The following is a 13256-nucleotide window of genomic DNA, read 5'->3' as shown; positions in this document are numbered from 1 at the left end:
TACATCATTCCCATAAGTCCAGACTTGAATGTAATTTTTTTTTTTTTGTAATAAACTTTGTTAGTAGTAAATATTAAAATAAAAACTGGAATATAGGTCCTGTTGGGAGGCGAAAAACATTACTTATTAAAAAGCAATTTAGACCCTCGTCACCCGAGAGAGTAACGGAATAATAAAGACAAACCAGTACACTAGAGACACAGCTGGTTTAATTTTCAGTTGACACATAATCCATCAGCCTTTCATCCTTGTCGCTTTTTGTCTTCCTGGGGAAGCAGGGATAGACACAAAGGAATTAAAACACAGGACCCAAAATCTGATCTTCAAAATATAGAACCTCTTGCATTAGAGCCATATGTTTGTGTGTGATAAAAATATGTTTTATCTATAAAAATGGTGTACCATCTGGGTTCTGATTCAATACCTACCAAGGACCCTGCTGCCTACTTTATTTTTCCTTCATACAGTTTGATTTCTTCCTTCCTACAGTCCAAAAAAAAAGATAGCTTTTACATGTCTTTTCCCCAGAACTGGCCGGTGTGATTGTGTGCACAGGCATGCAGGGATAGGCCCTCAATGTGTGCAGACTGTAAAATGGAGAAATGTATTGGGTCCATTTAATACAATATGGGTTGGGAGAGTGCTGGGACCTCTCCTTGTTCCCACGTAGACACCTTTTTGGGCAGGTGAGGATTGGAAGACAATTGTCATGGTGCCTATACTGTTCTCCCTAATTGAATGGGCAGCTAATAAAGATTATTTTACTGGGAATAAAGATACCCAAAGACATTTAGATAATTGTCCAAACTGGCTTTTTTCCTTGACTGTGTGACAATCCAATGGTCAAAATCACCAAGTGCTTAGAACAGTTTGTCTCAACCAGGGTTCGTTTGGGTTCCCCTGGGATGCTGTGAGCCATTTGTCCTGGTTCAGCATCATGAGTTGCCTTAGTGTGGGAGGGCTGGTCTCAAGCAATATAACAACCAATGACTCTCTTGGGCAGTGCACTGTTTGGTGCTGGCGGACCGGCCTCCTGTACCATGACAATGCATGACGCTGATCCAGGACAGGTGGCATGCAGGTCAACCCCCAGAATTCAGGAGATGATGAAAGTCTGGCTCCATCAGACCACCTCACCCGCCGTCCTCTGCCGCTATGCTGGAGCCAAAGGGTAGGGCTCTGGTATTGATAGGGGGGGGCCTCTGAAGGGAGTCTTTTGACGTGAAGTTAATTTCCACCCAGGCTCAGGTTTTTCCATTGATAAGTAACATTTACATTATTGCATTGCAGTAATGAGTGGTAAAAAGTAGAGCTTTACCTGACATTCATTAAACGCATGCATGGAAGGAACTGCAGTGTGCCACTAATTTGGCTTCCAGAGTGCCTATTCTTGCTTTCAGGGTTTCTTCACATTGGATGGGTTCCCATACATTTTAACTATATTTTCAAATGCAGCTAAATGCCATATCTCACTCTTCATTTTATCTAGGCCCATTGTGACCTAGGTTTTCCTGCCCAAGAACAAGCTAAATCCCTTTGTCGTTGGAAAGACAGCCAATCAATATGAGCTGGTGGATCTGACTGAAGACAGTTTTTCCAGCTGGCATACATGACCTGCCATGGGGAACAGCACATCTTCTCTTTTTTTTTTTTTTTTTTTTGTGACTGGCATGTGTTGTCTTCCCTCTTTGGAAAGTCTCTATAAATGTATCATTTAGCCCAGTGATAAATGTAATTCATCTGAAAAGCCAAGCTCCAACAGTCATGCAGGTCAATGCAAAAATCTGTGTTTGATGGAGTTGCATTTTTCCATGATTCCATGGAGTTTATAAGCAATCGACAGATAATGGAGCTCAATACTATGTTCTGTTTAATTTTTGTCCTTTTGCCCTTCCTTGTTGACAAATCAGATTTTTACAAGGAGTGTAATCCAATAAAAGCTATAGGCAACTCTGACATTTTAATCCTATTGGAATGTTAAGTGAAATATCTTGTCTCGTGGGATTTTTAATCAACCTTCATGTTTGAACTTCTGGTTTAAATGTAAAAATGATACCCGTAAACAGCTGGCTTCCTATAATCCATCATATACAGTAGATAGATGCAATTTTTATGGATAGAGCCTATGTCTACTTTATGTTTAGCATTTGTTGCTAGCCTAGCAAATGTTCAGCTACATTATGACCTAAAGGCTCTAATGTAAACAGCTACATAATTGTCTGAAGGCCCCCCTTATAGATGGAGTATCGGAAATGTTGGTAGTTAATGGCTTAATTCAGTTTTATAAGCAATTTTAATCTGTAAATGTATAACCCTGGAGCCGCTGCCTATTTAATATGCAGTTTACATTGAATTGTAGGTTGACAAAATATAACGTACATTTGATAATGATTTAAAAAACATGGTTTCGGTTACGAAGGCTCGTAGTCCAAGTTCTTAATGGCCATTACCACTGTGCATGTGGTTTATTTTATGGTATTATACAAAAACAATTAAGTGGCGCTAGAAAATTATGATAATGAAAAATATTATACCAAAGTGAATCGTACAACAATGTGAACAAATAAAAAGTCCATATATAATCAAAAAACAGTGAGTCACTGGAAAGGTGCACCGCCAGTAAATGATCTCCAATGATGGACGATTGTAAACACCACGGTGAAATGGAAATGGATAATTGTGTGAAAGAGTAACCACCACCGAGAAGGGAGGCTTACCAGAAGTATTGAACCCTAATAAGCATACGCTTAAAGGGTCAATATAGACTGTATGTAAGTTGGTGGAACCACATCAATCGCATCTGGATACATAAAGGAAACGATGGCTTGAAAGCATCACTATAAACCAGAGCAGGGGGAGTGACAACGTCTTGATGGTAACTCCCAAGGGATCAGACCGTATCCAAGGTACATGAAAGAAAACGAGGTCGCATAGTGTGATACCGTAATATTAATGAAAATGTATTAACGGTTAAAAACACTTACAGTTCTGATGAAAACAAAGGGCATCAATAAAAGGTTGCGCATGGCAGCAGCAGAGTCGGGTGTCGGGACTCCTTTTACTTTTTAGACACAGAATTGCTTCATATTGAACACACATTTACCACTGAACCTCTTACAAATGTGCAAAACCATTATTTAATCCAGATAGCAATTCCTTTTAAAAACATTACATTTATGTTTGGATACAGAAAGTATGTGAGTGCCCAGATCCATGTTTCTATTGGCTTTCTGTAATCCACTGCACAGTGGAATTCAAACTGTGGGAGGTAGGTGCGTCATTGTGAACCATTCGGCTCTACAGCATTGTTAATAGATTGAAATTGCATAGTGGTAACATCAGAATGGAGCTGCTCCTTCATTGCCCATACAGAAGACTGGATGTGGTGCAAACTGGTTTTGTGCTGACTGTCCACTTGTTGGGGAAAACAAGTTCACCATAGCATAGTTAAAATGGACAGGTTATTGATAATGGTCTCTCAAGGTATTAACAGGCATAAGATAATTTTCACCTAGTCATGCTAGCTGTATTTTTCTGCACCAAGCTGAAAGACCTAATTTTATTGGAAAAGTTTGATTTCCCTTTTCCCATACAAACAGTACCCTTTTAAGATTAGTGTAATGATGGTTTACTCTGATATGGACAAAATAAATGATTGTTTAGTGCAGGTTTAAACAAAGGACCAGTTTTATGGTCTTTCAGGTTCTACAGGACCCCCAGCTATGGCCAATGGGAGTAGAAAATACTGTGACATCAGTGGTCGGTGTACGTTTATTTTGCCCCCGTCTTGGTGGTTCTTTTTTGACTAAAAAAAATAAAATAATGCCTTGGGTTCATCAACGGGAGTAAAAAATAACCTACTATCTGTGGCAGGTTGTTATAATGCCCCATCATTGGTATTGGTGGGAGGAATAATGGCCAATCGTTGGGGTGAGCAGAAGGAATTGTGTCACGTGGTTGGCTTCAGTGGTTGGAATAATGCCAGTCATTGACCTCAGTGGAAGAACTAGTGCCACATAAATGGTGTCAGAGAAAGGAATATTCTATTCTTATTCTTTTAACTCTGTTGGATGGTTTGTTTTTTCCCTCATATATTCCCTTTGTTTGACTTGATCTGCAAATATTTGCAGAGTACAAGTACAGTATGAGCATCGGCATAAAGAAAAATTCTGCTAGGGTCAGTTGACCACATAAAATTATCTTAATGTAGATTAAAATTATCCTAATGTAGATTAAAGATGTATGACAAAACTTCACTTTGACCTCACCCCTTGACACAGCCCTCATAAACCAGGTTGTAAAAAAACACTTGGGGGGGGGGGGGGGGGGGGGATAATAGCATAAAATAACTGTATAATCACACAACAGCTTTTCTTATGAATTAAATAATAATTGCATAAGTTTAGGTGTGAGTTTGGATCAGGTTGAAAGATTTCAAATGTATCCCTTCGAAAAGATAGAGATACCGTATTTATCGGGTTATAAAGTGGACCCGACATTCCTGTAAAAAAACATTTTAGTACTTAGTTTTGGTGTCTTGCGCGGCGGCCTCGTCTGGTCCATCTGCAGGTTCGGGTGTCCTCTTCGTCGGGTCCGGCGTCCTCCTCGCTCGATCCCCGCGCGAGTTTGAATACTGCACCGGCATATACCGAGCGCAGTACTATCGTGTATAGTCAGGCAGGCTCGGCTACTCTCGCGCTCACCTCCTGTACGTCCAGGACGTGAGCGCGAGAGGAGCCGAGCCTGCCCGATTATACACGAATGTACTGCACTCGGTATATGCCGTCGCAGTATTCAAACTCAGCGTGGGAAAGCGGGTACCGTCGTATATTGCGCACCCACGATTTTGCCCTGATTTTCAGGGCAAAAAAGTGCGCGGTATACGCCGATAAATACGGTACTTAAGTGGCAAGTGTAATGGAGGGTTTGGCATGTATGCTTCAGCTATTAAATGTTCTATTATGAAGATCCTGTTTTAAAGGGGTTGTAAAGGTACAATTTTTTTTCCCCTAAATGGCTTTCTTTACCTTAGTGCAATCCTCCTTCACTTACCTCATCCTTCGATTTTGCTTTTAAATGTCCTTATTTCTTCTGAGAAATCCTCACTTCCTGTTCTTCTGTCTGTAACTCCACACAGTAATGCAAGGCTCTCTCCCTGGTGTGGAGTGTCGTGCTCGCCCCCTCCTTTGGACTAAAGGAGAGTCAGGACATCCACTAACACACAGCTCCTTTCTCTATCTGCAACATAGAGAGCGTCCTGACTCTCCTGTAGTCCAAGGGAGGGGGCGAGCACGACACTCCACACCAGGGAGAAAGCCTTGCATTACTGTGTGGATTTACAGACAGAAGAACAGGAAATGAGGATTTCTCAGAAGAAATAAGGACATTTAAAAGCAAAATGGAAGCATGAGGTAGGTGAAGGAGGACTGCACTAAGGTAAAGGAAGGTATTTGGGGGGAAAAAAATTACCTTTACAACCCCTTTTAAGCTTATATGTACGAATGGATGACTTGGGTATGGGCATGTATCAGGCTGTAACACAGAATTATTATTTCTTGGACTGTAGCTGTGTTTGCTGACTGGTGACCAATCTTAAATTTTTTTGGTCTGCTGTTGCACAATGAGTGAATGAAGAATGCACTGACAAAAGTAAACCTTTTTAGATCCACAAACGAATTACGCCAGCGTATCTATGGATACGCCGCGTAATTTTTAAAATGCCCTGTCGTATCTTTGTTTTGTATCCACAAAACAAGATATGACTGAATCTGGGCTCGATCCGACTGGCGTACGTCTTAGTACGCCGTTGGATCGCAGATGCATATTTACAGTGCCGCTAGGTGGCGTTTCCGTCGAATTCCGCGTTGAGTATGCAAATTAGCTAGATACGGCGATCCACGAACGTACGTCTGGCCGGCGCATTTATTTACGTTGTTTCCATAAGGCTTTTTTCGGCGTATAGTTACCCCTGCTATATGAGGCGTATCCTATGTTACGTATGGCCGTCGTTCCCGCATCGAATTTTGAAAATGTTACGTCGTTTGCGCAAGTCGTTCGCGAATCGGGCTTTGCGTAGAATGACGTCAACGTCGTAAGCATTGGCTTGTTGCGGGTTAATTTCGAGCATGCGCACTGGGATACCCCCACGGACGGCGCATGCGCAGTTAAAAAAAAAGTCATTTACGTCAGGTCAAGACGTATTAACATAAAACACGCCCCCATCACATACATTTGAATTGCGCGCCCTTACGTCGCCTAAGTTACACTACGCCGCCGTAAGTTACGGCGGAAATTCTTTCAGGATACAAAAAAAACCTGTAAGTTACGGCGGCGTAGCGTATCAGAGATGCGCTACGCCGGACGGAAGAATGTGCCGCGCTACGTGGATCTGCCCCAAAGTCTCCGCTATTTTGTCTTCAGGTTAATAGAGCAGTCTGGGTACCTATTGACATGTTTGGAACATGTTCAGACCACCTTTTAGTGCTGTAATACTGTATGCAAATATTGGTCCCATATTTCATAACTTCACTTTGCCTAGCTTCCTTCCACCCACTTCTGCTTCCTATTGATTCACATTTGGTGGTCGCTGATAAGATGCTGGGAATGGGAGGTGATGGACTAGAAGTAAATCATGGAAATTTTTGTCTATATTTACATATTAGAGTGCTGGGAATTTGGGGTTTCTGAGATGCTCTCAAGATCATCTAATAATGTGATCAGGAACCTGGAGGAGCCATCTGCTCTGTAAACTTTGGTGCCATTTTAGAAGGTGAGATGAGTACACCAGTTCAATTTAAGTAGCCCTAGACAAAAGTTAAAAATGAATGTTGGATTACCATACCATACTTGGCACAAAGTTTCAACTTAAGTGCATGTCTGGGAAATGAACCCTTCTGGCCATAAATTATACTGTTTTGTTGTATGTTGATGGACAACTTTCAATTATATAAGGACACTGAGCCAGCCCATATGGTAATTCCAGCGAATAGAGCCTCTTGTGTCTTTTTAATTGCTAAGATCTTTTAAAGCTGTGCCAAAGCTCATGTTCTTCTATCCTGAAATGCCTTCAGGTTTTCATGTTAAACGCCCTACTGATATCACACTTTACCACAAAAACGTAGTTCCCCTATTATTATATTTTGCTGTGGCTTTCTGTCATTTTATTTATATCACCCATCTGGTCATACTGGGTTATAGTTGGACACGTGTATACCTAGTCATTGGCAACTGAGCGATATGGTGAAAAATGTAAAGCAAGTGTATATTGTATTTTCATTAACTGCACAATTTTAGTTGTTGCAATGCATTATTTTTTTTTTAGAACTATCGATTTTTACCTATTCACAGTATTGCAGTGCTGTAATGCGCACAATGTGCTGCAATGCAAATTTGTGTTTGCGAGAGCAACACTGCGCAAAGAGTGACGCACTAATGTGTTATGCTGCGCTGTTGGTAATGCTTTATGTGGCTTTGTTGGATGGTTCTGTTGGGTTAGGCAGCCTATTTAAATGAAATGTCTGCCTTAAAGGGGCTGTAAAGGTAAATGTTTTTTCACCTTAATGCATCCTATGCATTAAGGTGAAAAAACATCCGACGGTACCTGCCCCCCCCCCCAAACCCCCGTTTTACTTACCTGACCCCTCGAAAGTCCTGCGCGCGTCCACGTGATCCTCTTCGGTTTCCAGCCTGGCCGTTGATTGGCTAGGCTGGACGGATTGATAGCAGCGCAGCCAATGGCTGGCGTGCCGGGGGGGGTGGGGCCGAGTGATAGTCGGCGGCTATGCCCGCCGCTGCATCACGGGAGCGCGCTCGCAAAAGCTTTCCACCATGCGAGCTCGCTTGCATGAAGGTGGAAAGCTTTTGCGAGGAGGAGCCAAAACAGCCGCCGAGGGACCCCAGAAGACCGGATTCGGGGACACTCTGTGCATAACGAGCTGCACAGTGGAGGTAAGTATAACATGTTTGTTATTTAAAAAAAAAAATCTGCCTTTTAATGTTCCTTTAAAGAATAAGTTCACCTTTAGTAAACATGGGTGTAACATGTAACATGCTCCTATACACCAACATCCTGCAGCCAGCCACACAGTTGCACCGTTCATTCACAGTGAGTGAATGAACTACAAGTACTGTCAGCTGCTGCAGCAGAGTCTTTTAGTTCTCAATGAACTGCAGGGGTGCTGATGAGCATTCTCGTAGTTCATTCATTCTACCAGCAGTTCAGTAACTGTCTGCCCATATGGCCAGACACCTGACTGAGAACCTGCAGGATCCTGGCATTGCGCCGGCTATAGTGTGAAAATAAATAAATGCACCTTTTTGTAGTTAAAAAAATTAAATATAAATGTAATTCTTTTTTTTTTTAGGTGGGTTTCTTTACTTCAACATGCATTAATGCACAGCGCGTCACATGTTAACACACATGCAATAATGTACCGCAGTGGTATCAATGGGCCCTAAATGTAGAGATTTGTAGATTTAAGGGTAGCCTCAAGTGGCTTAGTACACCTAACACAGTGAGGTTTATTCACTAACACTGGAGCGTGCAAAATCAGGCTCGCTTCTGCATAGTAACCAATCGGCTTCCAGATTTTATTGCCAAAACTAATTGAACAAGCTGAAGTTAGGAGCTGATTGGCTACCATGTAGAGCTGCACCAGATTCTGAGTGCTCCGGTTTTAGTAAATCTCCCGAGTCATCTAAACTAATCAGAGTGAATTCTCACTTTGTGTCACCTTATTTAATAAGAAAAAAAAAACATTTTCATATTGCCATTAGCAGCTCTGAGGCTAATTCTCCTCTGGGGTAACTGGCTTTCTTTGTCTGCAGCTATAAACGCACTACTTTTCAAAGAGGCCATATTTTAGGACAACCTGCACTTAGTTACCAATGTGTTTTTTTTTTTTTTTTTTTTTTTTTCTCTGACCATGGAAAATATCATTAGGCCTTCGGGAAATCTTGCATAAAGCATACAATTGTTTAGTAGTGTACTTGATGTCTTTATATATTTGAAATTTCTGCCTGTGTGTCTTTAATTGCCCATTAAATTTAGCATCCTGCTTTCCAAAATCACATTTTGCACAATTAAGGTTAAGCCATTTCCTTGCTTAATACTTTTAGTTTGGTAACAATGTGTTCTCATTAGTATTGAATTGTTGACTGTCAGAAAATACCGTACCTAATTGTCAGTTTTGGTTTGTTTCTGTTTAGGATAATGACATGCACAATGGAAATGAAGATACTAACAACGGACTTCAGCACAAAGGAAAGAATCGGCATTATCGCTCCTAAAGTTTTCTATGGATGCTGTCAAAACCCATACAGGATTTAGTGGAACCTTCCAGACCTGGGATGGAAAATTACAGCTATTACAATAGTAACTGCTCCATTGATGACTCCTTTAAATACAACCTCTATGGATCCGTTTACAGTGTGGTATTTATCTTGGGGTTAATTACAAACTGCGCTTCCCTTTTCGTCTTTTGCTTCAAAATGAAGATGCAAAATGAAACTGCTATTTACATGACCAATCTTGCTGTGTCTGACCTACTGTTTGTATTCACCCTTCCTTTTAAAATATTTTATAACTTTAACCGCCACTGGCCCTTTGGGGACACTTTATGTAAGATATCAGGCACAGCATTTTTGACCAACATTTACGGAAGCATGCTTTTCCTGACTTTTATCAGCGTAGATCGGTTCTTGGCCATTGTCTACCCATTCCGGTCTCGAACCATTAGAACACGAAGGAATTCTGCTATAGTATGTGCAGGCGTTTGGATTCTAGTCCTCAGTGGAGGCATCTCTGCTTCGCTTTTCTCCACCACCAATAAGTCCACAAAAAGCACCACATGTTTTGAAGGCTTCTCCAAAAACATATGGAAGACCTATTTGTCGAAGATTACCATTTTTATAGAGGTGGTTGGGTTTCTTATTCCCTTACTGCTGAACCTGACTTGCTCCTCGCTAGTTCTGAGGACATTAAGAAAGCCTGCGACTTTGTGCCAGATTGGAACCAACAAAGAAAAAGTTCTGAAGATGATTGTTGTCCATATTGCCATTTTTGTTGTGTGTTTTGTCCCATATAATTCCATCCTTTTTCTTTATGCTTTGGTTCGGTCACAGGCAATAGCAAACTGTTCAGTTGAGAGATTTGCCAGGACAATGTACCCTATAACCCTTTGCATTGCAACAACAAACTGTTGTTTTGACCCCTTTATCTACTACTTCACTTCCAAATCCTTTCAAAAATCATTTAACATGAACCCTCTCATAAAAATGGATACCCTGTTTAAGGTAGATTCTTCGGCAAAGATTGCTTTTCCAGCAATGCAAGAGGATCTAACTGAACAGATGAACATTAACAATGGAGGAGCGCTCATTCCAGAATCAAACTTTAAGGACTAGAAATCTGTGCTTTAGTATAAAATACAAAAGTCTCTAGTGACTGGAACTTTAATTTATAAAGACAGCTTTTGAGCTTCATGGTCAGTATTATAGATGGTATAAATGTGTATAAAGATAGTTTTAATTTAATTAGAAAATACCCTGTATACTGTAAAAAGCTTCAAGTGTGGTTTGTTCACAAAAAGATGTGTTAATGTTTTTTTGGGGTTTTGTTTGTGTGTAAATATTCAACGAAAAGTATTGTAGATGTATGTGTTCCCCTGACATTGTTATACTGTTTGGCATTTTGAATGTGAAAAAAATGGTCATATACTATGTTCTGGGTATTTTGATTTATTTATTTGATTCTCTAAATTGGAAAGGACGGGCAAGAAAATATGCTTTTATTTTAGCAAATCTATGGCATTTTGTTCTCATGTCAGGTTTTTCAATGCAGAAGATACTTATATTTGCAGACCTTTACTTATAAAGTAGAAGTCTATTTTATTTATTTTTTTAATTGAGCAATAAGGAGTGATCAAAATCTTAACCGCTCACCTTTGGGTGTCATCATTGGAGGAATTATTGATCTACTTTGTGGAACATTTCTGGTTTACATACAAATTGGCCCTAGTGCACAGCTAAGCTTGCACAGTGGTTGTATTGCAGATTGCCCAACATGGCACGTGAGCATGTAAGTTTTGGTGGCACTCAGCTCTTTAATGGAAGGACTTTTTCTCAACAACTAACTCCTGTCTGTTTGTTTTTTAATAGAGTTCAAAAATGTATCTGTGGACATCCACTTTCCAGTGGTGAACTCTGAGGAGTTCTGGTCACATGAGAGAGATGCTATAAGTTTCTGACTCTTCTCAACCAAGGAACTACGAACATGATTTTTGGTCCCATGCCTCAGGTAGAGGATCATATATAGAACAAAGTGTATGCTATCTGAAATTGGGACCACTAGTGTAGCCGTGGGCAAAAGTTTTGAGAATGACGCAAATATACATTTTCACAAAGTCTGCAGATTCAGTGTGTGTGTTTTTTTTTGTTTTTTTTCTTACTATGGTATATTGAAGTACAATTACAAGCATTTCATAAGTGTCATATGCTTTTATTGACAATTACATTAAGTTTATGCAGAGTCAATAGTTGCAGTGTTGACCACTCTGTTTCAAGACCTCCTGCAATTTTTGCCGGCATGCTGTCGGTCAACTTCTGGGCCACGTCCTGACAGATGGTAGCCCATTCTTACATAATCAATGCTTGAAGTTTGTTAGAATTTTGTGTTTTTTCTTTTTGTTTGTTTTTTGTACACCGGCCTCTTTAGGATTGACCACAAGTTATCAATGGAATTAAGGCCTGGGGATTTGTGTGGCCATGGACCCCAAATTTTGATGTTTTGTTCCCCAAGTCACTTATCACTTTTTTATCTTTTATGGCAAGGTGCTCCATGCTGAAAAAGGCATTGTTCCTCACAAACTGTTCTTGGATGGTTGGGAGAAGTTGCTCTCGGAGGATGTTTTTGTACCATTCTTTATTCATGGCTGTGTTCTTAGGCAAAATTGTGAGTGAGCCCACTCCCTTGGCTGAGAAGCAACCCCACACATGAATGGTCTCAAGATGCTTTACTGTTGGCATGACACAGGACTGATGGTAGCGCTCACCTTTTCCAGACAAGGTTTTCTCTGGATGCCCCAAACGGAAAGAGAATTTATTAGAGAAAATGACTTTGCCCCAGTACTCAGCAGTCCAATCCCTGTACCTTTTGCAGAATATCAGTGTGTCATTTTTCCTGGAGAAAAGTGGCTTCTTTGCTGCTCTTCTTGACACCAAGCCATCCTCTAAAAGTCTTTGCCTCACTGTGCGTGCAGATGCACTCACACCTGCTTGCTCCCATTTCTGAGCAGGCTCTGCACTGGCGGTGCCCCGATCCCACAGCTGCATCAACTATAGGAGATGTTCCTGGTGCTTGCTGGACTTTCTTGAGCGGCCCTGAAGACTTCTTCACAAATGCAGTGGAAATGTTTTTTATGGGATTAAGTTAATTTTCATGGCAAAGAGGGACTTTGCAATTCCTCTTCATAACATTGTGGAGTGTGTGCAAATTGCCATCATAAAAACTGAGGCAGCAGACTTTGTGAAAATGTAATATTTGTGTCATTCTAAAAAAAATTGGCCACAGCTGTAATTTGGATCCATTCTTCCTCAAGTAAAAAGTGCTTTGCTTTGGTGATATCCCTACAGGTGTCTGTTTTAAACCTAGTGTCTCAACTGTCTATAGACTACCAGTAAGGTAAAGCCCTGTACACATGGCCGACATTTGGACCATGTATATATGCCAGCCGGTCCAAAAGCATGCTGAAAAACCAGCAGCCGACCAACTCCCAATCAGCACTCTCAATGGCAGTTGTATGGCTGAACTCGCATTGGATTCACAGAAAAAAAGGTGCAGGGATCCCCCCCCCCCCCCCCCGCGCACCAGATTATTGGGTGCTCTTCCCTTTTGATCAGATTCCTGTCCGAATCCATTGTTTGCACTCCGATCTGTGAACCGATCTGGGGGTGTCATTAGCATTGTATTGACACATGCAGCGGTTCACAGGGGGCAGTGTGAACTGCCTGTGGGAGAGATGTGATGCAGGAACCGGCGCTGGAATTGCACTGGTTCCCGCATCACTACAGTGAGAAACCAGGCTTAATTAAATTCGCTCAAAAAAAAATTCCCATGCATTACAGGTTTTTCAGTACAATAATATATGAAGTGTTTTGTTAAAGCAGCTTGAATAGAAAACATTGCATTAGATAAAGATTCTCTTCTTTGTCTCGCAGATGACAGGATGCACTGAGCATTGAATGCGTGGCTTCCGCAA

General features: G+C 41.0%; 1 protein-coding gene across 4 annotated transcripts in view; it reads left to right on the top strand.

The window, feature by feature from the left end:
* LPAR4 (lysophosphatidic acid receptor 4) overlaps positions 1-11403 on the top strand; it is a 50685-nt gene extending 39282 nt beyond the window's left edge. For all 4 annotated transcript variants that reach the window (XM_040323657.1, XM_040323655.1, XM_040323656.1 and 1 more), the window contains one exon: positions 9208-11403. In XM_040323657.1, coding sequence (XP_040179591.1) covers positions 9301-10404 — 1104 coding nt within the window. In that variant the 5' untranslated portion in view covers positions 9208-9300 and the 3' untranslated portion in view covers positions 10405-11403. The remainder of the gene's footprint in view (positions 1-9207) is intronic.
* Positions 11404-13256: the final 1853 nt, after the last annotated feature.

The sequence above is a fragment of the Rana temporaria genome, chromosome 9 (assembly GCF_905171775.1).
Source record: "Rana temporaria chromosome 9, aRanTem1.1, whole genome shotgun sequence".
Taxonomy (NCBI): Eukaryota; Metazoa; Chordata; class Amphibia; order Anura; family Ranidae; genus Rana; species Rana temporaria.
Note: the sequence above shows the minus strand (reverse complement) of the source record. Positions and strands in the feature narration are given on the sequence as shown.